The 24,451-nt window shown below is 46.9% G+C and overlaps 2 protein-coding genes across 5 annotated transcripts in view; one reads left to right on the top strand and one right to left on the bottom strand.

Annotated features, from left to right (window-relative positions):
• PRKAG1 (protein kinase AMP-activated non-catalytic subunit gamma 1) overlaps positions 1 to 13,038 on the bottom strand; it is a 25,799-nt gene extending 12,761 nt beyond the window's left edge. The window contains exons 1-3 of one of the 3 annotated variants that reach the window (XM_060272149.2): positions 12,762 to 13,038; positions 4,632 to 4,680; positions 2,492 to 2,598 (exon numbers count right to left, since the gene is read on the bottom strand). In XM_060272149.2, coding sequence (XP_060128132.1) covers positions 2,492 to 2,563 — 72 coding nt within the window. In that variant the 5' untranslated portion in view covers positions 2,564 to 2,598; positions 4,632 to 4,680; positions 12,762 to 13,038. Of the gene's footprint in view, positions 1 to 2,491; positions 2,599 to 4,631; positions 4,681 to 8,135; positions 8,213 to 10,602; positions 10,719 to 12,761 lie in introns of those variants that run through there. The other 2 variants (XM_035102846.3, XM_088662869.1) reach the window with 2 other exon arrangements.
• On the top strand, positions 10,873 to 24,451 carry INPP1 (inositol polyphosphate-1-phosphatase). 2 transcript variants are annotated; one of them, XM_088662868.1, is made up of 6 exons: positions 10,873 to 11,004; positions 16,248 to 16,454; positions 17,863 to 17,923; positions 19,516 to 19,716; positions 20,617 to 20,791; positions 22,225 to 24,451. In XM_088662868.1, exons 2-6 carry the CDS (start codon positions 16,251 to 16,253, stop codon positions 22,718 to 22,720), a joined length of 1,137 nt encoding a protein of 378 aa, XP_088518994.1. In that variant the 5' UTR covers positions 10,873 to 11,004; positions 16,248 to 16,250; the 3' UTR covers positions 22,721 to 24,451. The 2 variants fall into 2 exon arrangements, with proteins under 2 accessions (XP_088518994.1, XP_088518993.1); XM_088662867.1 differs by lacking the exon at positions 10,873 to 11,004 and adding an exon at positions 13,177 to 13,316.

Below are 24,451 nucleotides of genomic sequence, written 5' to 3'. Positions count from 1 at the left end.
CAAGGAGACAGGTGGTTGGTTTCACTCGTCCAAGCAGCCTGTCCACATCCTCGGAGGTAACAGATTGGAATTGATCCCATATAACATGACTAGACAGGGCTCTAGCACTCTCCCGCCCTGGCCCTGCTCCCATGGTGGAGTCTACCTCCTTCTGAATCTGAGCAACTTTATCTGCAAAAAACTTTGCAAAAGCATTGCAGGAGATCTTGGGGTCCCTACCAGACCCCGATGATGAAGGTGGTTCCGAAAGACTGCGAACCACCTGAAAAAGTCTCCTGCCGCTGTTTTCTGCAGATGCAATAGAAGGTCCTCTTCGCCGTCACCATTGCCACTTGGTAGGCTCGATGTTGAGCTCTAACCAGTGTCCGGTCTGATTCAGAATGAGTTTTCCGCCACTGGCGCTCTAGCCGTCTCAGCGATTGTTTCATCACCCTCAGCTCCGGGGGAAACCACGGGGCTGTCCGGGCTCCATGCAATCGGAGAGGGCGCTTCAGAGCCAGACAGTTAATAGCCCTGGTTAACTCCACATTCCAGTGGGCCACCAGGGAATCAGCTGAAAGGCCATCAACATGGGATAAAACATCCCCTACTACTCTCTGGAAGCCAATTGGATCCATTAAGTGGCGGGGGCCGACCATTTGAATCGGTCCCACCTCTCTGCAGAGGGGAAGGGTTGCGGAGAAGTCCAGTTGCACCAGGAAGTGATCTGACCATGACACTTCTTTTGTTTCACTTTTACTTAATGTCAGATCACCAACATCCATAGAGGTAAACACCAGGTCAAAATCCTCCATCCACAATCAGATCATGGATGACAGTGGTTTTGTTCATCATTGACCTGGCATTACACAGCAACACTTTCAGGTCATGTGGGTATCCCTTGCTGATTCCAGTATCTTTCCGGCCAGGACCTGGAGGCAGGTATAGTCCTCAGACGACTAAGCCTGCCTCCTCGGTAATGACATGGTCTGGTCTTAGCGTAACTCCTCCTCCTGAGATCGGGTGTCCCAGTACACCCCCCCCCTCTGTGGAACCTGCCCCAGCCATTCTGGTGACTTCTGTTTCAGTGTATGTGAAAAAGTGTGCATGCACACGAAAGCTCATACCAATGACAAACTTAGTTGGTCTCTAAGGTGCTACTGGAAGGAATTTTTTAAAATTTTGTTTCCACCTCCACTGTGTCCCGCTCAACTTCACCCAAAGGCAGCTCCTTCAGCTTAATGTGCCCCTTCATGCACTTTCAACTCAGTGTGCTACTGAGAAAGGAGTGTGAAGAAGCAGGAGTATCAATCTGTCCATGGAGATTCCCAGAGGAGCGGCTGATCAGCAAATGATGCCTGGCGTCCTGTGGCAACTTCAAGGCTAACACATTTATTGTAGCAGAAGCCTGCCAGTGGCACACATCCAATTCCAGTTCTCCCCGTTAGAATAATAGAATTGTAGAGTTGAAAGTGACCCCAAGGGTCATCTAGTCCAACCCCCTGCAATGCAGGAATCTCAACTAAAGCATCCATGACAGATGGTCATCCAACTTCTGCTTAAAAGCCTCCGAGGAAGGAGAGTCCACAACCTCCCGAGGGAGATCATTCCACTGTCAAACAGCTCTCACTGTCAGAAAGTTTTTCCTGATGTTTAGTCAGTATCTCCTTTTTGTATCTTGAAGCCTTTGGTTCGAGTCCTACCCTCCAGAGCAGAAGAAAGCAAGCTTGCTCCTTCTTCCATGTGACACCACTTGAGATACTTGAAGATGGCTGTCATATTTCTCAGGCTCATCATTTTCCAGCCTAAACATCCCAGCTCCCTCAAGTGCTCCTTGTAAGGCCTGGTTTCCAGACCCTTGATCACCTGGTTGCCCTCCTCTGCATACCTTCCAGCTTGTCAACATCCTTTTTAAATTGTGGCACCCAGAACTGGACACAGTACTCCAGGTGTGGTCTGGCCAAGGCAGAATAGAGTGGTGGTACTATTACTTCCCTTGATCTGGACACTATACTTCTGTAGATGCAGCCTAGGTAGCTTCTGTGGATACAGCCTAGAATATCAATAGTAGTAGTAGAATTTGATTTATTACCTACCCTTCACTCCAAGGCCCCAGGGAAGTTCATAACAATTCAAAATACAACATTAAAACATTAAAAAAACAAATTACAATAGCAGAATAGAGTGATCCCTAAAAATATGCTCTCTAGTGTCCATCAGGCCCCATAAATTAGATAAGTAAGCAGCAGGCCACCTGCTTTTGTAACACACGGATGGTTTATGCCTATGACTGCCCTCATGCTGCCGGGGTTCTACGGCACATAAATGCCGTACTTATATGCACATACATGCATGCGCGCACACACAGACACCTGCTCAGTCTTCCAAACTGATCTCTCTCTGCACCCCTGGGTGTCCCCACTTTCCAGCCGAATGTTAAGAAGGAATCTTGGAAGCCTGCCAGAGGCTCCTCCTCCTCCTCTGCCCTCTGGAAGAACATGCTGCTACCCACCTGCAGAGAAGTGTCAAAGACCACAAGCTTGGAGCTTGTTGGAATGAGGTCGTAGCAGCGATGCGATTTCATGAAGCAAGTGTAGATGCCACTGCCAGAATCCTCATCTGTTGTGGAAAGAAGCACAAGGGGCCTATGAGTGCAGACTGCCAAAACACTCCTCCCCTCTCAAAAGTGAACAGAAGGCAAAGGAGGAGCATGAGATTTGGAGTTTTCTATGGTGCAGAGTGGAAGTCTGCAGAGCAGGAGTTCCCATTCATCCAATGGTTAGAATGGGGAACTTCAAGCTCTTTTATGTCTCATTATTATTTATTCTTTTTATAGCTTCATTGCTTTACAGAATAATATAAACAGGGTGTGGGGAGGGGGAGAGAGCCCTGCCTCAAGGAGCTTACAATAGAATAGCAATTATATTATTCTCAGGACTAAATCAGCCATGCATTATAACACTCGTGGAAATCAAGCAAATCTGTATTTCTTTGTACAGCCTTTTACACCTTCCATTCTGCTTTTTCTACCCACCAAGGAATTAGTCAGAGCACCCATGCCTCCTTCCAACCCCCCTGCCCTGGTTCAGGCCTTTCTCCTGAGCTTCCCAGCTTATCTTCACAGCCATAAAATATCATTTGCTTTCAAAAACTGGAAGCAGAGATTCTCAGGATGCTGAGGCCACAATACCACCGAGCAAGAGGCTGGGAGACTACCTGAAGTGAAGGCCTACCTTGGTAAAGAAAGAGTATTAAAGAGACTAGAAGCTATGAGCCCAGGAAGGGGTAGTGGCCATTCCTGGAAAGACGGGAATTGCATCATTTACCTCTGCTCTGAATTGCCCAGACAGCCACTTTGGGTGGGAAAATGCTATTTTGGCTTGTTCTGGAGAGAAAGACTGTGATGAAGAAATCCTCGACATTTGGTGAGGTGGCAATGCAAGGCTCAATGGCTGGTCCACAGCTCCCATCATTTCTGACCATTAGCCATGCTAGCAAAGGCTGATGAGAGCTGGAGTCCCAGGGCCACAGGTTCCCCCTGCCTGGAGTGACCCACTCTGGGGATTGAGGAGTAAGCTTGAGGGGTGTAGGAAGGCATATATTAAAAATGTCAAACTTCAGTAAGTGCAAAAACACATGAGACTGAGTCAGCCTATGGCCATGGCCAAGTGTCCACAAATCACTATCTTACCAGGGACAAGTGATCCCAAGCCAAAGGAATGCCCAACAGCCTTATCCACCCTTTCACTGGGCCTGGGACTCATGTGCACGGTGGTTTGAGAAAGAAAAATTTGCAGTGAGTCTTTCCCTTCATTCCTTTTCGTAGTCAAGCCTCTGTGCAAGTGAGATACAACTCCACATCTCCAGGCCTTGCAATCATAGAGTTGGAAGGCACACAAGGTAATCAAGTCGAACCCCCTGCAATGCAGGAATCTTTTGCCTAACTCCCAACCCTGAGATTAAGAGTCTCATGCTCTAGTACCAACTGAGCTATCCCTGAAGGCACAAAGGAGCACCTAAGACTTGGGAGTAAAGTCTCCCGCTGTTTCTTATTTTCTTCCCCCACCTCACCTAAACATGAATGAGGGAAATCCCCAACTTTCCCCCCAAAACCTTTTAAGGATGCCAGAAGACTTGTGGATGGGGAGGTGATGGCAAGGAAAAATGGAGGCTGGTTTGTAAGCCAAGCAAATATTGGTGAACCCATGCTCAAAGTGAGTCAGAATCCCTTAGGAAAACTTTAGCGATCCAATAGGGCAGTGGTCCTCAACCCCCGGGCCACGGACCGGTACCGGTCCATGGATCAATTGGTACCGGGCCACCCAAGGAACATTAAATACAATTAAATTAAAATTATTAAATCAAAACAATCTAAATAAAATATAAATAATCAACGAAAAAATCAACGGCCCCCCCTCAGCGGGCCGCAGTAAAATTATCAAACGTTGACTGGTCCGCGGCGATAAAAAGGTTGGGGAGCACTGCAATAGGGCCTGTGAGTATCCTGTCATCCAGAAGGGTCTTGCTGACTGAAAGGTGAAGAGTGCTCTCCAAAGGCACATTACAAGCGCCATATCTTCATAATGTCATCACACACATAGACCATCCTCTGCTCAGCAACCCAGAGCATCCTCCCGAGGTGTGACACTCACCTTCTGACGAGGGCAGGCTTTTCTCCAGTCCACTCTCAGGAACAGTGGCCTGCAAAGAATAAAACACAGAGAAATAGGAGATATGGGGTGATTAGCTACAACTCCTCCAGCATCCTGCAGCTGCCAGCACAGACAATGGTCTGGGATTATGGGAGGTGTAGCTGAATGCCACCTTGAAAGTCACAGCTTCCCCAAATCTGAGCTAAGGGAAGATTGACTGACTCGTACACACAAAGACAGACATATGCAAGAGAGATGCTTGACTGCAACTATCGTATGAACAGTTCAGAAAGGAAAGAAACAAGGGTCTTGGACATCCAGGCTATCAGGATTTGAACGGGTTCATCGAAGCTCACCTTGTCGCTATTACTCAGCCTAGTTCCTTCACAGGATGGTTAGGATGGTGCAAGGAAGAAAACCTATGTACACACAGATACAACCCATGCACAAACACAGGTGCACAAAGCACATGGTGGCACAGCAGGAAGACATGCCTCAGAGATTGCTTCTGTGCGTGAAGGGGGAGGACACACTCATTTTTCATGTCCAGGATGCAACTAAGACCTCCAGCTCAGGAGACCCACCTCCTTAAAGCCAGGGAATGTGAGCACAGCACGGGGAAATGCTGACAATAGCACTTCTGCAGGCTCCTTCCCGGCAGCTGGGAGGGTGAAACTGTGCCCTCGGTGACTCCTGTCCCCTCTCCCACGAAAACTTCATTGCGCTCCCACAATGGTCAGCAGAGTTTCCAGGGCATGACAAACCCCAGCTGTCCACTTCCAAGCTGGGAAGGAAGCCGCCACCATTCAAAACCTGCCCGGAGAGCCTGGCCATGTTAAAATAGGAAAGGCCTCCACAGCAAAGGGAAGTGTGGCCAAGCCTCACCTGAGCAACAAAACCTGTACAGTACAATTTAAACTGAACTCTGGGCCAAGATTCTTACTGCAGTCTAACCAGGAGTCTGCCTACAGAAAGACGTTTGTCTACCTCACACACACACACACAAAACGGTGTTTACAGGAGAAAATGTAAGCCAAAGATAACCCAAAAAGCAGGCTTCCCAAGCAGATTGCACTGGTTGAAACCAAAACTAGCAAACATCTTGCTGCAGGTGACAAGAAGGTGTTCTGAGATGAATTTGTGCTGAACAAAATTATTTCAGAAATGTGGTGTGCAAAATTTTTCCATGTTCTCAGTCTCAAGGACTGTAAGTAAATCAAACAAAATCCAGATTGTTGGAGACACACACACACACACACACACACAAAAGTTCTCAAGAAGCGTAACTTACACGGCAGTATTCCAGCGTCATGACACAGTTTTCTTAACATACATTCTGCAGGAAGTTTGTAGCCTTCAGTACAGACGTGGGCACTCCAGAACAATTCTACATGGCCTCTGGCACCAGATTAAACGTGAATCAAGAAACCTCCAGGTACAGTGGCACCTCTACTTACGAATAACTCTACTTACAAATGTTTCTACTTACGAATGGAGCTCCATCTGCCATCTTGGATGCGGTTTAGATAGGATTTTTTCTACTTACGAATTCTTAGATAAGGTTGTTTCGACTTACGAATTTTTTTCTTCCAATGCATTCCTATGGGATGCGACTTACAATTTTTTTTGACTTACGAATGTGCGTTCGGAATGCATTAAATTCGTAAGTAGAGATACCACTGTATAGGGCAGAATATAAATTCAATAAATCATCTGTGCATAGCCTCTCATGTAAGGATGTGGGGAAAAATATTTTTAAGAAAGAGAAGGTTTCCACAGGGTAAGTTTCTCTTTTGATTTTGCATAATTGAAGCTGCTCCAGAAACCGGCTAAAGGGCAAGATACTACAGGAAGGAAGCAGCTGGAGGAACGGCTTATGGTTTCAGTTGTCTGTCTCTACACAAATGCACACAGTATGGGAAACAAATTGAGCTTTTAATACAGGATGGCAAATATGTCCTGGTAGACATTACTGAAACCTGGTGGGATGAGAATGAAATGTAGGAATTGAGGGATATACAGTCATACCTCAGGATATGACCACTTCATGTTGTGTCTTTTCAGGTTACGGACGCACCGAACCCGGAAGTCCTAGAACGGGTTACTTCTGGGTTCAGCGCATCCGTGACCTGCGCGCATGCACAGAAGCGCCACATTGCGTCACATTGTGTAGACTTGTGAAGAAATCCATGATGTGGAGCATGAAAAGCAGATTGAGAGTATATGAGTAAAAATTGTAGGAGAAAGAAACAACAGTTACATAACTGTGGGTGTCTGCTATAGACCACCAAGCCAGACTGAATACTTATAATGCCTTACTAGAGCAGATTACCAAACATTCAAAAATGAGAGATATAGTAATCATGGTTGGACATGACCCTTGGGTCTCTTTCAACTCTCACGATTCTATGAATTCAAATTGCTGGTGCTGACCTTTAAAGCCTTCGCCCTGTAGGCCTGAAGGAGCCTCTTCACTCCCATTGTCCAGCCCAGACCCTGAGGTGGGCCTTGCTCCGTGGGCCTCGGGGGGGGGGGTTTCCTCACTGCGAGACCTGAAGCCACAGGGAACCAGGCAGAGGGGCTACCCTGAAGAATGCCCTCCCAGCAGAGGTCAAAGAGCTGGACAACTATATCATTTTTCATAGATATGTGAAAGCAGCCCTTTACTGTTAGTGAAGTTTTTCATATTTGAATGTTTCACACTGTGTTTTTATATTTTGTTGTAAGCTGATAAGAGTGGCTGGGGCAACCCAGTCAAATGGGCAGGGCACAATTTATTATTATTATTATTATTATTATTATTATTATTATTACCACCACCACCAAGTTCATGCGCCTTGTAACTATAAATCCTTGAATGTGAATTGCAATCACCTTTATAATTTTAAAAAGAATTACCGGTATTACTTTTTTTGTTTTGTATCTCATTTAAAAAGACAATTCCCACTACAGAAGCCTCCATATGTGCAGGGATTCTTTAACTACAGTCCATCTGTACATAAACCCAACATTTAGCTTCAACACACACTCCGGCAGGCAATCTCACATAGTGTGAGCAATACAGATAAATATCTGCATTTAAAAGAAGCCTGTTTCACTGCAGCCCAGCCCTTCCCCACATATGTAGCCTGCAAACCTATTGAACCCCCATCACCCATGTATGTGTGCCAGCTCTCTCTGCTTGCCAGTGTCCAGGACTGGTGGGCTGTCACTCCTGCTGTAGTCCCACACCAGTTTGTGCGTCATGCAGGAGGCACCATTGGGGGATATAAATAAGAATTAGGATTAGACTAGGGAAGGTCACGGGCTCAGTGGCAACAGGCCTCGGCTCACATGTAGCAAACAGCAACAGAAACAGAGAGGAGACAGGCTCTCATGAGCATAGATAATTGGATTTAAAGGCAGCTGGAGAAATTGCCCTCCTCCTTTTTCAGAGAACTTGAAGATTTGCTGTTACAGTAAGGCTTCTGGCCATGATTTCACCCGTTGGTATCTAATACTCACCAGAAAACAAGCTGAGCAGGCTTTATGGCTTCCTATTCCTGACCACGCCTGAGCACACCAATAATTCTGCCATGCCATTGTTTCTCCCACAGCCTCCACAACACAGGAAAGAGGCACCCAGCAGCCAGGGTTTTTTTTTAAAAAAAATAAGCAAGCTGGCAGGGCAGAGGCAACATTTCAAATTCATTCCAGGGGCACAAAGCTTTGGCAAATTATTAGGTTAGATCAAATGCCTCCAGTGAAATACACCACGACTTAGAATTATTAGTAACTCTTCAAAGTGAGAATATCACAAGACCTCCAAGGAGAACAGACCGATACTTACAAAACAAAACAAAAAGGGGCATGTTATTATACTCCAATACTAATAAGTATTCTTCTTCCCAGGATTCTGAATGCAGCAACTCAAACTTGAGCCACTCTCCTTTTTATGTTTAATTTTTTCTTTTAACTATGGTATGTTGTATTTTCTCTCTCCATTTCCTTAGTTCTTACGTGATATAGAATTCCATGTTTTTGATTTAATGAAAAGAAATATTAAAAAGAAAAATTGAGGTGGATTTAAAAGATGCTTCTGGGATAATAATGCCTCATAACTATTTTTATAAAAGAATGTTAATAGCATATTGCATTATGCTTGTTGCATTGAAGCATCGCCATGAATAGAACACACATTACTGTATCTTGAAAGGAGGATAAGCACAGAGACAGTGCAGATATTTCACAACGCCACAACATGCTAGGCCACATCGCACCCTATACTCATGGTTACTCAGAAGTAAATCTAATGGAGTTAATCTAACTGTGCAAAGGACTGTGATCTTTGCCTGCTCCACGTTCCCTCCAGGAGGAATCAGAAGACACTGCTGCTGTGCATCCCATCAGTGCACACAGTTCTCAGAGGTTAAGGCTGTCTTTGCAAAGAAGTTACTTTTACTGACAGCAGTTACTGCCAAGGCAAATGGCTTCTTTGCTGAGATAGTCACAGTGGATGGTTAGCAGCACTGGTTCCGCCTCCTTTTCATTCCCAAAGAGGGAAGGAGGTGGCTAAGTTAACTTGCAATCCTATACCCAGTTAAAATAAGTGGGTTTTTTTTTCATTGTGGTCCAAGGTATCCTTAAAGAGAAGATAGGCAGCAGTGATCCAGATCAGCAAATGTACTTGAGGAGATAACTGCATCTTAAAGCTTTTCAAATCAGTCACAGAAATAGCTGCTAGCATTTTTATGTGCCCCCGCCAACACCCCAGACATTCTTTTACACCCCTATAGCTCTGTCTTAAGCATGAATAGTTACAATCAGGCTGCAGTAACATTTGCATTGACAACCAGGAACAAGTTAAAACAGTACAACGCATCATCAGAGATCTACAGCCTCTCCTGGACAATGACAGCTCCCTTTCTCAAGCTCTGGGAGGAAGACCTTTCATTGCCTACAGACAGCCACCCAATCTTAAACAACTCCTCACCCACAATAATACAACCACCAGACTTAACATGGACACTGGTACCAGAGCCTGCAATAAACCCAGATGCCAACTTTGCTGCCACATACAGAAGCTGGGACCGAGCAACGGGAGCTCACCTCGTCACAGGGATTTGAACCGTCAACCTTCTGATCGGCAAGCCCTAGTTTCTGTGGTTAAACCCACAGCGCCACCTGTGTCCCTATATATCTATACACACACACATATACACATGCAGTATATAATATATACATGTGCTCACTCGACCATTTTGATCAGCCTATATGGTACTACTACAGATGCCACGTAATACCCATTCTGCACTTGTAAGAACTCAACCATTTTGTAATATGGCAGCTATGGAACTCCCAGGCTATTGAGAGCTCAAGCAGGCGCCTCCACTGTGCCCTGGAAAGATCCAGCACCTGCTGAAACTTCTGCTGTTTAGACAAGCCTACCCAGATGCTTAGGAAGTTGAAGTGATTCTAATCTGTTCTAGTCTCTTAACTTCTGCATGTTTTAGGAGGGTCACGAACCTTTCTCGATTTCACTGTTTTATCTTTTTGTTAAGTGCTTTGAGGCTTGGTCTGGTTTTTTACAATCAAGCAGCGCATAAATTTTATGAAACAAAGTAGACGGAGACATATAGCTACACATATTGACACAACACACACAATCTAGCCCTGATGTGATAGCTCAGTCGGAAGAGCGCGAGACTATTAATCTCAGGGTCCTGGGTTCGAGTTCCTCGTTGGGCAAAAGGGGTTGCACTACTAGACGACCCTCGGAGTCCCTTCCAACTCAGCCATGATTCTGTAGCCTCACCCACTCGCTTAAAAGACCCCCATCCACCTAATGAAGTCCATGCCGGGCGGCCCCCAGAGCTCTCTATTAAGGGTGGGGAAAGGGAGCAGCAGCAGGAAACCTCCCTCCCTCCTACTAGCCGAGCGGAAGGAGGGAGGGAGCACGAGACGGAAACATCCGAGCCCCGCTGCCACTTACCGCCTCCATTATCCCCGCCGCTGCCCCCGGAGAAGGGCTGGCAGCTCCCGCTACAGTTGCCGCCCAAGCATAAACCTGGACGTCCGCCTTGACGCATCACTGCCCTCACTTCCGCCAGAACGCGGCGTCACGTGAACGGAAGCGGAAGGATAAAAAAAGAAAAGGGCGCTGCTCCACGTCCGGACGTAAAAATAAGGCGGTTTCCGCGCCCGCCCGCCTCCTACCTCCTACTTCTATGGCTCCACCTAACAAACCTGTGCACAAATCTTACTCGAGGCTCAGAAGTCTACGAATATAGAATCGTAGCGTTGGAAGGGATCCTCACGGTGAGCTAGTCCAACCCCCTGCAATGCTAGCGGTTCTTTAATTGCTGTGCCACACAAGCTTCCGGCTTCTTTGAAGGTAATAATTAATCAACAACAACATTTATCCTTACCACACAAAATAAGACCCAAGTTAGAAAGAGAATAAACTCCTGGCTTCTAAATTCTCCCTTGATGTTTCCACTATTTCCTGTGGGCAGCTGCCTCCAGAGGGGAATGGTGCCAAAAGTAACCAGGAAGCCCCCACTTCCTGATTTTAATCTAATTAAAACCATTAAATTAATCTAAAACGGATTAAAATTACCTCAATTTCCTAAGATATGAGTTGTGACTTTCACTGTGGCAACCACCCAAGGGATCAGGAGGCAGCTGTGGCCATCCAGATGTTGTTGGACTACCAGCTCCCTGGGACCGATGAGCACTTGGACATTCCATGTTCTAGCCCAATTGTATCCCCTAATTTTGTCCTTGTAGCCCAAAACAGCTGGAGAGCACCACTTTTAGAGAAGGCTGCCTTACAGTTGCACAGCATCCAGTCTTTATGAAAACATCCACTCAAGGGCTGCAATCATAATCTAATTTACCTGGGAGTAAACTGGGACGCGGGTGGCGCTGTGGGTTAAACCACAGAGCCTAGGGCTTGCCGATGCTCGGTCCCAGCTTCTGCCAACCTAGGAGTTCGAAAGCACGTCAAAATGCAAGTAGATACAGTAAATAGGTACCGCTACAGCAGGAAGGTAAATGGCGTTTCCGTGTGCTGCTCTGGTTCACCAGAAGCGGCTTTGTCATGCTGGCCACATGACCTGGAAGCTGTACGCCAGCTCCCTCAGCCAATAACACGAGATGAGCACTGCAATCCCAGAGTCGGTCACAACTGGACCTAATGGTCAGGGGTCCCTTTACCTTTTAAACTCAGTTTAATTCAATAGTGCTTACTTCTGAGCAGGCATGGTTCACTATCTTTCAGAAAAAAATTAGAGAACCACATATGCTACCTTGAGCTCCTTAATTAATAAATAAACCTTAATTCTTCATTCAGACTGTATTGGCAGCTCTAAACTGATAAAGGATCTGTGAACTGCCAGATAAGGAACTAGGATATCACATACACAGCCCAACAAGAAGACAGCATATGAATCAATCTGGCTTACCTGACCCAACAAGCCCTCCCCCCCCCCATGCAAACAAACCCCACTGCAAACAAACCCCACTAATACCTCTCACCACCAAGGAAATGTATACAAATAGAAAGAGAACTTACCCAGTTGACACTGACACAAAACCCCACATGTACACTATACAAAAGAATATAAGCCTCAACACCCTACCCCTCCTCTCCCCCCCCTTCTTCCCCAACCTTATACTGTACTCAACACTAATGTCTCACAACAAATGTAACTGATTTGTAAGAAAGACTGTATGTACAACCTGGAAAAAGAGACAAGGCATGTACTTTTGTAAACCAAGAAAATCTTTAATAATTTTTTTAAAGGAACTAGGAAACAACTCACCACTTTGTCTGTGTGCCTACAGAATACTTTTTTCTACAGCAGTAAATAAAACTACAACCTGGGATTAGGATATTCTAGCTAAAGTGCAGACCAAAGCTGATGTTGTTTTTAGGAAAAAATCATAAACATAATCACTGGGAGTAGGAAGTAAACGCTACTGGGTGGGACTTAATTCTGGGTAACCCATGTGTAGGGTTGCACTGTCACTTTTTCTACAGCACCTGGAAATTTTAGGAATAATATACCAAGAACTTTTGCTTGGCATGCAGTGACTTCTAGGCAGGCATGAGCCTTGGCACTACTTCTGTTAGAAATTAATGCTTACCTGCGACAAAGTCCCACTGAATTCAGTGTGATAGGATTGTACTATAGTCAATGCTGCCTGCAGCTCTTTGCATACAACCCAGGGGTTGTATTCTATTTCACACAGTGGGGCTTTCTTCTCTAGACGAATGTGCTACGTGCCAGTAATTTGCAAACGGTATGCTGAATGAATGAATTCAATTATCAAAGACTCCCTTGAGCCTTGATCCCCGTTGATTGCACCGTGTCTCGGTATGATTTACTGCTCTTGCCTTGCCTCGCTCTTCCCCATCAGCCACGCAAACCACAACAGCCCCCTTTTCGGTGTCAGGGTGAAGGAAGGGTGCCTTCGGGGAGATCCTGAGCGGAGCGCTGCGTCGCCTGATGTTTCCCCGCCCCTGCGAGGGGCCGAACACAGAATCACATGTTTCAGGTCCGTCGGGGCAGAGTTGGGCATCCGCCTCCTGGCCCGGCAGGCGTGGACTCAATGAAGTGCGAGCTGCGATCCAGCCGGCGGCAGTTCCTCTCCTGGAGAACTTAGGCGCTAGAGCTGCGCGGAGCCCTGGCCGGGAGACAGGTGAGAAACGGGCGCCGCGGGAGCGGGGAAGATGCGCCGCGGGGCTTCCCCCTCGATTTGGCCCAGCGCCGGCGGATCGAAGGGCGGGGCTGCCCCGGTTCCTCCAGGTCTGCGGGTGTCTTGCCCTGCCCTGCCCTGCCCGGCCGGCCGGGGAACGGAAACTGGCGCGGGGCGCGGCAGCAGGCGGAACGTCGAGCGGCTTCTCATCCGGCAGCGAAGGCGTTAATTTCCGTGACGTGGCACGCCGGCCGACGCCGGGGTGTATTGGGGTCGGGGGGGGGCTTATTTGGGGTCCCGCGGGTGTGTGGATCCCAGTAATAATAATCGGAGTGGGATGGTGCTGAATAGGAAGGTCGAAATTTAGGACACAGAGCCATGGTTTACATGGGCTATGAAATATGTAGTCAAAGCTGCTTAAAAAGTTCTAAAGTGGAGATGGGGAACCTTTGGTCCGCAAAATGTTGCTGAACTACAGTTCCCATCACCCCTTGTCATTGACTATTCTTGCAAGGGCTGATGGGGATTGTAGCTTGACAACCTCTGGAGGGCCAGAGGTTTCTCACTATTGTGCTAGGAGAGAGGTTCTTGCCCCTTTATTGAATACAGTATGCATAAGCATAAAGAGGGATTCTAGCAATTAATAGGAAAGGACATTCAAATCCACTGTTCCCTGCTCCATTTCCCCCTCCCTTTTAACCTCCTTTTCCTCCTCCTGTGTGTGTGTCTGTCGCCTGTGGCTGTGGACCAAGAAGAATATTGCCAAGGGTTTACTCTGGAATGTCCCTAGTGTCCTTCCCCTAACTACCTAATATTTGGCGTTTTATCTTTTTATGTTGGGGTTGCAACTGAGAGCTTTTCATAGCAAGAGAGGTGTGTCAGGATACTGGATGCTGTTGGCAAAAGGCATCTGTAGCATAGAGGTGCTAATTGCAAGAAACACCAGTGAAATGAATTTTAAGAGCTCATAAAAATGCAAAGTGCTATGCTTCCATCCATTATTCTTATCAGATGATAGAAGCCTGGGCAAAATCCCAGAGCTTTTGTTGGTCATTCACTCCAGCACTGTTCTCAGAGGTGGGAATGAACACTATGTCTTCCTGCTGTATACATCTCTAACTCTCCTTGGTAGTTACAGGTAGGTAGCCGTGTTGGTCTGAGTCGAAACAAAATTAAAAAATTCCTTCAGTAGCACCTTAAAGACCAACTAAGTTTTTATTTTGGTATGAGCTTTTGTGTGCATGCACACTTCTTCAGATACACTGAAACAGAAGTAACCAGACCCTTATGTATATTCAGAGGGTGGGGGGTGATGGGAATGGGTGATGGGCTGATAGGAGTGGTAAACCTGTTGATGACTGTTAACGACTGTTAATGACTGCAATTGGTCTTGGGGGGGGGAGCAAGGACTGAGGTGCTAAAGAAAGCTTGATCATGTATAATGAGATAAGAATCCTATGTCTCTGTTCATACCAGGTGTCTCCATGGTCTTAAGCTTGGTAATGAGTTGCAATTTAGCAGCTTCTCTTTCCAGTCTGTTTCTGAAATTTTTCTGTAATAAAACAGCTGCTTTGAGATCTTGTATAGAATGTCCTGGGAGATTGAAGTGTTCTCCTACTGGTTTCTCTGTCTTGTGATTCCTGATGTCAGATTTATGTCCATTTATCCTTTGGCGTAGGGTTTGGCCTGTTTGTCCAATATAGAGAGCTGAAGGGTACTGTTGGCATTTGATGGCATACACAATGTTAGAAGATGAGCAATTAAATAGTCCTGAGATGGTATGTTGGATGTTGTTGGGGCCAGTAATGGTGTTGTCCGGGTGTATGTGGCAGCAAAGTTGGCATCTGGGTTTATTGCAGGCTCTGGTACCAGTGTCCATGTTAAGTCTGGTGGTTGTATTATTGTGGGTGAGGAGTTGTTTAAGATTGGGTGGCTGTCTGTAGGCAATGAAAGGTCTTCCTCCCAGAGCTTGAGAAAGGGAGCTGTCATTGTCCAGGAGAGGCTGTAGATCTCTGATGATGCGTTGTACTGTTTTAACTTGGGAGCTGTGTGTGATAACTAGTGGTGTTCTGTTATTTTCTTTTTTGGGTCTGTCTTGCAGCAGGTTCTCTCTGGGTATCAGTCTGGCTCTGTTGATCTGTTGTTTAACTTCATCAGGTGGTTATTTTAGTTCTAAAAAAGTTTGCTGTAGATCTCTTAGGTGAGATTCTCCTTGGTAGGAAGTACATGTTCCTTCCTTTAGTGCTGTGGAGTGCATCAGTGCATACTTTCTCAGGAGATGAGTAAACATGCATAGGGTCGCACTGTTAATCTTTCTCTCTGCCCCTCCACTTTCAATAGGTAGCACTGTATCTTTCTGGGTTTATTCTCTTCAGGGTGGCTAGCTAACTGAGTGACACTGGAGCAATTAAACAGCAACACAGAATCCCACCCCCCAAAAAAGGCTCCGTACTGGTCTGCACATAGGTGACTTTGCAATCCTATGCCTTTTTACTTGGAACAAAGTCACCCTTGTTCCATAGGGCTTACTTCCCAGGAGTATAGGATTGCAGCTGTACTTGTTCATATTTTAACCCTTTCCTTCCTTCAAGGAACTCAGGGCTACATACAAGGTTCTTCTCCCCATCCCTCCTTATCCTTCACAACAATCTTGCCATCTCATTATTAGGTGTGGGCAGCTTGGTGCCTGACTGAGGATTTGAACCTGGACCTCCATGGTCCAATACTCTAAGCACAGTACTATGCTGGCTTCCACTACACCCCAAGCGATGGAACAGTAACCTAGGAATCTTGTCTCCTGCATCACTGCACCTTTCCCTCTGGGCTTCTCCATGCACTGTAGCAAATCCGAGAGGATGGGGTTTAGGATGAAGGAACGTGACTCTTGAATTTGCAATCACGGTTGCTTTTGCCTTCTTCCTTCCCCTGCCCCAGACCATGGTGGCTCTTCTGAAGAGTCTGCTTGCGGCATCGGAGAAAGCAGCCTGCATTGCCCAGCTTTGCCGTCAAGAGGAGGCGCTCTTCAGCTTGCTCATTGAGGAGAAGAGAGGAGCAGACAAGAACAAGAAGTTCTTGCAGGACTTCAAGACGTTGGCCGACGTGCTGATCCAAGAGGTTATCAAGCATGATGTGGGGCAAAAGGTATCTGCTGTGGGGAAGGGGCCCCATCACTGTAGGATACATAAAGAAGGGCTTATATAGCAATCGCAGGCCAGAGCTAGGGGAAATGGAGAAGGGGAAAAGCTCATAGTGGCTGCTGCACTTCTCCTAAATTGCAACCCAGCAGGACCTGGGATTGAGCTGGAGCCATAAGACTATCAGAAGACCATCGCACCATCTAACTCTGCATTACCCACACTGGCTGGCCTTGGTTCTCATGAGCTTCAGACAGGCTCCTGTCCCAGCCCTGCCAGGAAAAGCCAGAGATTGAACCTGGGACCTTCTGCATGTAAAGGAGATGCGCAGTCGCTAAGCCACACTGCTCCCAATGGTTGTGATAGTGGGAACATCCAGGTGCCTTCATTCTTCACCTGTTGGAATAATAACAGCTCACATCTATAAAGTGTTTGTCATATATTGCATGGTGTTTGCATAATTTACCCAGTAATCCTCAAAATTACTCTGTAAGGCTACCTTACGAAGGTAGGCCATTATTACTATCCACAAATTAGATCAAGAGAACAGTGGCTTGCCCAAGAGTTGTGTGGTATAGAGTGTTAGACTAGGAGACCAGGGCTCAAATCCATGAAGCTCCCTGGGTGACCTTGCACCAGTTTTCCTATGTCAGCCTATCCTACTTCACAGAGTCACTGTGAGGATAAAATGGGGGGAGAGAGAACCAAGTATGCCTGCTTGAGCTCTTTGGAGCTCAAGATAATAATAAGATTATGTCATCTAATCATGGATGAACAATTTGAAATGGGGGAGGAAATTTTTGGGGCCATAACTCAGTTTATTAGACACATGGGAGTGCCTGTAGAGAGGATTCTTTCCCTGGGATTGAGAGAAGAATTAGATCTAGTCACAAGCCTGTGTGTGTGTGTGTGTGTGTAAGGCTGCCCAACCTACTAAGAACATTACAGAACGCAGACATGTCAAAGCAGGACCAGCCATTCAAATAGTGCTAGTGCATTAAGGAGAAAAGTCTGGGTTATTTTAAATACTCCAGTCCATCAACACAGACACACACCAATTATGAACTTAAAACATAAAAGCCCTAAGGGGTTAAAGAGCTAAAAACACATATGAGAGAATGAACTTGAAAATGAATTAGAAATTGTTCAGAATTCTGTCCTAAAATGAACAGTTCACCTGACAATTATGGAAGCTACTCTCACATGCAGTTTAGAGATATTTGTCCTAATTCCATGAACATCATTAAACCGAACTAATTGATTCCAAGCACTGATTTGCTCTGATGCACAGTTGTCTCTTTCTTGGGGTGATGGGGCAGAAAGACCAAAATAACATTCTCTTAGAACTGACTCAATAGTGTGACTAAGCCACTCTCTCTTCTTCCTTTCCCCTTCTCCATTGTTGGCACTACCAGTTTCCAGAATTACAAGATCATATCCGTGGTGAGGAGTCCAACAAATTTGAAAATGGCCTTGGTGAGTGATGGCGTCCTTAAGTGGCAGGGAGAGGGCAAATTTTTAGTAATTGCTCTATCAAACTTCTGGTCCTCTTTCTCAACTTTATCTTAATTAGAATCATTGGCTGATCCATCATCTTCTGTTGCTGCAGACTCTGATGTACTTTATGCTTGAAACAAAATTACAAATTTCCTTCCAGTAGCACCTTAGAGATCAACTAAGTTTGTCATTGGTATGAGCTTTCATGTGCATGCACACTTCTTCAGATACTTTATTATTGAAATTAGACTCTGTTTTCTATTCCTAAAGACAGTTCTTCCACCTCCAGGTCCCTTTTGGTGCCCTCAAAAAACTTTTATGAACTGCACTTGACCTTTCTTATTGGCCTTATATTTTTCAAATCTACCCTTTTCACAACAACTAGTCATCTGAGGAACCCCTATGCATTACCCCTTGTAGTTTCTCTGAAATTTGTTTAGATACTGCCTTTAATTGATTGTACTGATGGCTATTTGGCTATTCACTTATTTGTTTTTAATACTCATAACACTTCATGTCCCACTGAAATTAAAATAACTCAAAGTGGGTTGTTCCTAACATGCCATTGATAGCAATGGGACATAAGGACAGATGACTTTCACTCGAATTGGGGGCTTTGCCTCCTAAGAGCTGCATATTTCCAGTGCTTCTAAGAACAGAATAGATGGTTTGAAGCCAATAAATATAACTCTAGTCTCGCAGTCTCTTCCTTCCTACACCAGAAGAGCCTCTCACAGCAGGAGCATGTCCTTAAATGCAAATCTGCTATACTGCAAATCTGCAAAAATGCTATACTGAGCCAGCCTGAATGCTGCTATGGTGCACTTCAGCTCATGGACAAGCGTGGAGCGTAGGGAGTTTCTGTCAAGCCCTGTCACACGAGGTTGTGGAGGTCTTTCCCACCAGTGAGGAGCTTGAGGTAGAGATAGGGCTACAAATCTGGGGGGCAGGCTTATTCTGCCCCATCCTCTCACAGATGGGCAGGCCTTATTCTAAGGTTGGCACAGCCTAACAATCTGGCCCTCCAGATACTCTAGGACTCCAGATTCTGTCAAGCCCAGCCAATACAGCCAATGGCCAGCGATAATGGGAGCTGTAGTCCAGCAACAACACCTGGAGGGTCATAGCTTCCCTAACCTTGGCCTAATTAAGGGGTTTCTGTGGTATAGAGGACCTGCGCTTGCATGGACTGAGGTCATTCACTGAGGGTGGAGTGAAATAAACCTGCTCCCTGAGAGATCCCTCAAGAGGCAGATTTGCAGTGTGTCCTTGCTGTTCCAGAATGTACGCCATGGGAGCTGACTCAGGTTAGTGATTGATCTAGCTCAACATTGTCTATGCTGACTAGCAGCTCTCTTGGGTTTTTTGGGTGGGGGCACTTTCCCAGTCCTGTCCGGAGATGCCAGGGATTGAACTTGTGACCTTCTGCATGCAAAGCAGATCCTCTTCCACTGAGCTATATTTCTTTCCCAAGTGGTGTCCTAGAAGAGAGAGAGCGCAGCATTCTTTCTTAGCCAGGAGTCCAAGGAAAAGCCCTCCAGCACACTAAACTTTATTTTTTGGACTTCTAGGGGAGACGGTGGTGGTGCAGGTTTGCGCCACACAACAAGAAACTGCTGCCCTCTTGGAAAAAGTCCTTGACCGGAACCAAGCAGCAGCCGAGCTGCTGGCTGCAGCTATTCATCAGGAAGTGGTGCTTTCAGACCCAGCGCTGAATGATGTAGCTGTGACTATCTCCACAGAGAGCATGGCTGTGTGGATCGATCCCATAGGTAAGCCATGCGTCAAGGGCAGGTGTTGGATTGAGCACTCCATGGGGTCGGGAAATAAGAGTTTGGGCTCAGTTGGGCAAGAGGATCTTCCTCCATGGGGATTTTTGCTTGCTTGCTTTAATGTATCTACGTGGGGGTGTTTTGAACTACCACTCCCATCATCCTCAACCAGCATGGCTGTTCTGATTGAAATGGATGGGAGTTTTCCTCCGAAGCCCCTGGGTGATGCACCAGGTCGGCAATGGCTGCTCTGCTCTGACTAAAAGTGGCTCTCCAGGGTCTCGGGCAGAGAGATTTCCTTAAAAAAAAATCAACCAATCAATTTTGTTAGTTTATAGAGAAAAATACAAAACTTAATATCAAATATCTTTTTAACCCAACATTAGTCTAAACAAGATAAAAACATAGTGGAAAAGGACAGAAAAGAAAAGAGAGAGAGAGAGAGATAGGAAAAAGCTTTAAAAAGCTATAAAAAAGTTTTTCCTATCACCTGCTACCTCCTCATTTACTTCCCTAGCTGGAAATGCTAAGGAATGAACCTGGGACCTTATGCCTGCAAAGTCTGGGCTCCAGACACAGAGAAAGCTGCCCAGCACTTGGGCGAGATCCTTAGTCCATCTCAGCCAGTGTTGTCTGCATTGGCCGGCAGTGCTTCTCCTGATTTCCAGCATGGGGTTTCTCCAGGCCTACTTTTAGATGCTTGGGAACCGACACCCGGGACCTTCTGCATGCAGAGCAGGTGCTCTACCACTGAGCTACGGACCTTCCACCATGAAGGGGCCCTTCTGCTGCCCATTTAGAAAATGGGAATTCTGCTGTAAGGAGGAGCTCTTTGAGCCTTACTCTCAACTTCCTTCACCAGGCTTGGAACTGGCGATCTCACAGGTTCTCTCTCCTCAGATTCCACCAATCAGTACATCCGTGGGCGTGGCGATGTGCTGCCTGTGGATGGCATCCACCCCTCAGGGCTGCGCTCGGCGCTGGTGCTGATAGGCGTCTACAACCGTCACTCAGGCGAGCCTGTCCTAGGCATCATCAACGAGCCCTTCTTCCAGGAAAAGCTACCAGCACGCAGGTAACAGCACCACCACAGGGCACTCTTGCACAGGTGCCCGTTGGGTACCCATTGGTGCATGCTGAGGGAATAGGCTTGACCCAGACTTGCTACTGTGAAGCTTTGCTTTAATCCATGTTTCATCTAGAGAAGTTGTTGCTTTTCAATTCCACTGGCTCAAGTGGGGAGGCTTGGCATCAGGGCTGTCTTTACCTGGGGGTACAAGGGGTGCGGGGCACCTGGGTGCTGAATTCTGGGGGGCGCCAGGCACCTGCCGCTGAAGCCGCCTAAGCTCTTAACTACCTGTTATGAAATAATAAATAATTTTGATCAAGCTGACATTCAAAGCCGGCTGCCTCCTCCTCCTCCACCCTGGCCACTTTCTCCACCCCAGAGCCCGCCCTGCATGGAGAGGCATTCCTCTCTCGCCTGCTGTTGGTACGGCTGCTGCGTCACTCTTCTTCTCCTTCCTCCTCCTCCTCCTGGGGAGCTTTTACAAGTGCCTGGGTGTGAAGCTGCGCGCCTTTGCGGAGCTCGGGTGCCCGGTTCATGAAGGGCGATGGCAGCGTGAATCAGAAGAGCACGGCACCGCTGCTGCTGCTGTGGCCTCACCTGCAACCACGGAGAAGTATATCTTGGGTGTAGACGTGGGCAGCACTAAATTTGGGGGCGCTGGGTGGATCTTTGCACCCCGGCGTCACATATGCTAAAGACAGCCCTGTTCGGCATTATCACCTGATCTAGCCCATGTCTGCATATGGACCCCTCTCAAGCCAGGTGTGTGTCTTGGTGGTAGAGCGCATCTTATGCAGCAGCAGGTCCAGATGCCATCCCCAGCATCACCTGCCTGAAACTCTGGAGAACCCCTGCCTATCAGTGGGGGCAGTCCTAATCTAGATGGACCAAGTGTCTGGCTTGGTATAAAATTGCTTCCTGTGTTCTTAATGCATGCTGGCCGCACCCGTGCAGACCCGTCTGGATGGCCCTTGTGGTCTCTTCCAACTCTATGATTCTACATGCAAGGAGTGTAGTGCCTCGTCACTCACAAAAGCTCCAGCTCTCACACCGTCTGGCTATAAAAAATACCCTGCTGAGCTGATTCCAGGGCAATTTGTCCCATCCCTTAATAATAGAATCGTTGAATTGTAGAGTTGGAATGTACTTGCAGTTCATCTAGCCCAACTCAAGGCAGGGTCCAAAGGACATTCCTTGGTTGTCCTCTTATCCCAGTTGTGTTTTTCTATTCTAGCAATCAGTGTGCTACAGCCTCGTCCTTTGGCTTTCCCCTCACACAGCACTGATGACCACCCCATCCGTCTTCCTTGCATCAAGGTTCTTGTTGGGGGTGGGAAAAGCATCATCAACCAGTTGCTGTCTCCACCAGGTCCTAGTATAGTGTGACTCTCTGGTGCTTTTCCTGGCTAGCCTTCTCCGACACATCCCTTTTTTTGCAGGTGGCAGAGCAAATATCACTGGGGCATCTCCTATGGGGGCACCCGCCTGAGCTCGCTAAGCCGGCCCCAGCTGCGGACTTCCCCTCGTGTGGTCCTGAGCAGCAATGAGAAAGTGGGGCTGCAGGAAGCCCTGGCCCCCCTCTATGGGCAGCAGTTGTGCTTTGCCTCCGGTGCTGGGTACAAGATGCTGTGTGTGGCGCTGGGGCTGGCCGACGCCTACGTCCTCTCGGAGGGCAGCACCTTTAAGTGGGACTCCTGCGGCCCCCACGCCATCCTGCTAGCCCTTGGTGGAGGCATGGTTGACCTTTCGGAGGCCTTGAAGTCCTGGCAGGCTGGGCAACGCAAGCCGCTACCGGAACTGACCTACAACAAGCCTGTGGAGGGCGCTCTGGGTGCCGAGCGCTGGGCCAACCAAGGAGGGCTTGTGGCCTACATCCACCGGGAGCATTTGGAGGCTGTGATGGCCACTCTGGCAGCAGCAGCAGACACCTTCTAAAGCTCCTCCTCTTCCTCCCTCCAGGGGGACGGGGAGCCAATCTCTGGGCAAAGGACCCCGGCTTCCTCACCTTCCAAGGGACCAGAACGTTACTGACAAAGGCAACACACCTGGATCAACTGAGGTTGTACCTTTCACCTCTGGCATTTCTGTGCCCTGTTTCCGCCACGTGCCAGTGGGGAGGAGCAAAGTGATCACAAATCCCTCATGTACCGCAAACCATGGTTTTTATCTTAACTGTAGCCAGGAAATGTAACCTCCATGCATGCAGAGGTGGCTGTGGTGACCTTAAATTGTGCCCCCCCCCCCAATCCTTGGTGCATTGCTCCTTTTACATGAGTAATATGTATTATTGTTATCAAATTTAAACTTAGTAACTGCGCTGCGGAAAGCATGCTGAGGAGACTACATGTTCTGAGCATAATTAAGAGAATTGTTTTAATTAAAGAAAATAACAGAAGTTACATTAACTCTGCAAAACGTTACAAAAACATGACCCACCCACCAGGATACTGAGAAGTACACAGACCTCCTTATATACTATATCCGATTGCTGACACAGCTTAATTAAACACAAACATATCCTCACCTGCTGTACTGCCCCACAGCTGCAAAACTAGGTCATGGCATTTACTTCTGGCTTTTAAAGAGATACACATTCTTGTGAAACAGTAATGAACCTCAAAACTTAAGCCATTCAACAGTTATGAGTAATGCAGTAGACATGCATTGGGGACCGTTCTATAGCTTTCAATCAGCATTCTCTGCTTCTAGCATCTTGCATAGGGCCCTGTGACCAGCACTGCTTTTAGCTGTCCATTGCACAGGCCTGTTTTCTAAGGTGCGTCCCCTGCTTTCCCTGCTTGTGACATGTGATCTGGATCATCTACAGCTTGATCCATGAGCAGCTAACAGTCGGTTGGTTGGTTGGTCCTGCTTCCCTGCTATGAAGACAGTCTAGGTGGCCTTCAGCTCTGTGAGGAGTGTCTGCACCAGTCTTCTGTAACACAAACTCCAATGGGACAGTGTTTGGTTGCGGGAGGCTAGGCTGCAGATCTGTAACAAAGAGTTCCTCAGGATCATTTGTAAGGAGCAATGGCAGCTGAAACAATCAATCAAAGCATGTGCTGTGATTCTGGGAATATCCTCCCAAATTTGCCATTGTATCAAATTGCAGCTTATCCAGATGGATTCACCTTTACAGTTCTATATGAGCTCAGTTTCATGCAGAATAACTGACCGTTTCCTGGGAGTCCCAAAATCATGTCTCCAGCCCCTTTGACAAGGATGGGGAACATGGCCCTTTGGATGTTGCTGGCTAGACCTGGAGGAAGTTGAGAGCCCAGCAAGATCTGAAGGCCACAGGCAAGCCATGTCAGGAACACAATTCTGGGGAGGGAGAGGGAAGAAGGCCTGGCTGCAATTCACCCATTCATTGTCCTTGTCCTGGAGCCACCCATATTTCAGATGTTTCTAACACATTGCTTTAGAAACCAACCATAAATTGCTCAGCTTTTAAAAAGTATTTGCAATCAGAATAAGAAAATTAAGGTTGACCAACTGTATACAGATGAACACACAAACTTATATATGGTTTCTGTAATTTACTTTGAACATATCATGTGAGTGTTCTTTGAGCAGAATTTGAATTTTAAAACATTTCTTTTTACTTGTTATAGCAGTTACCCAGTATTTAAATACTAATAAACTGTATCTAAGATTGGAATTGCA

The sequence above is a fragment of the Zootoca vivipara genome, chromosome 2 (genome assembly GCF_965207765.1).
Source record: "Zootoca vivipara chromosome 2, rZooViv2.hap1.1, whole genome shotgun sequence".
In the NCBI taxonomy this organism is placed as follows: domain Eukaryota; kingdom Metazoa; phylum Chordata; class Lepidosauria; order Squamata; family Lacertidae; genus Zootoca; species Zootoca vivipara.
This window is presented reverse-complemented; position numbering and strand designations above follow the sequence as displayed.

Coding starts and splice junctions, on each gene's coding strand:
- INPP1 (XM_088662868.1), top strand. CDS start 16,251: ATGGTGGCTCTTCTGAAGAGTCTGCTTGCGGCATCGGAGAAAGCAGCC. Junction 16,455..17,862: donor AGCATGATGTGGGGCAAAAG/GTATCTGCTGTG, acceptor TGGCACTACCAG/TTTCCAGAATTACAAGATCA. Junction 17,924..19,515: donor CAAATTTGAAAATGGCCTTG/GTGAGTGATGGC, acceptor TTGGACTTCTAG/GGGAGACGGTGGTGGTGCAG.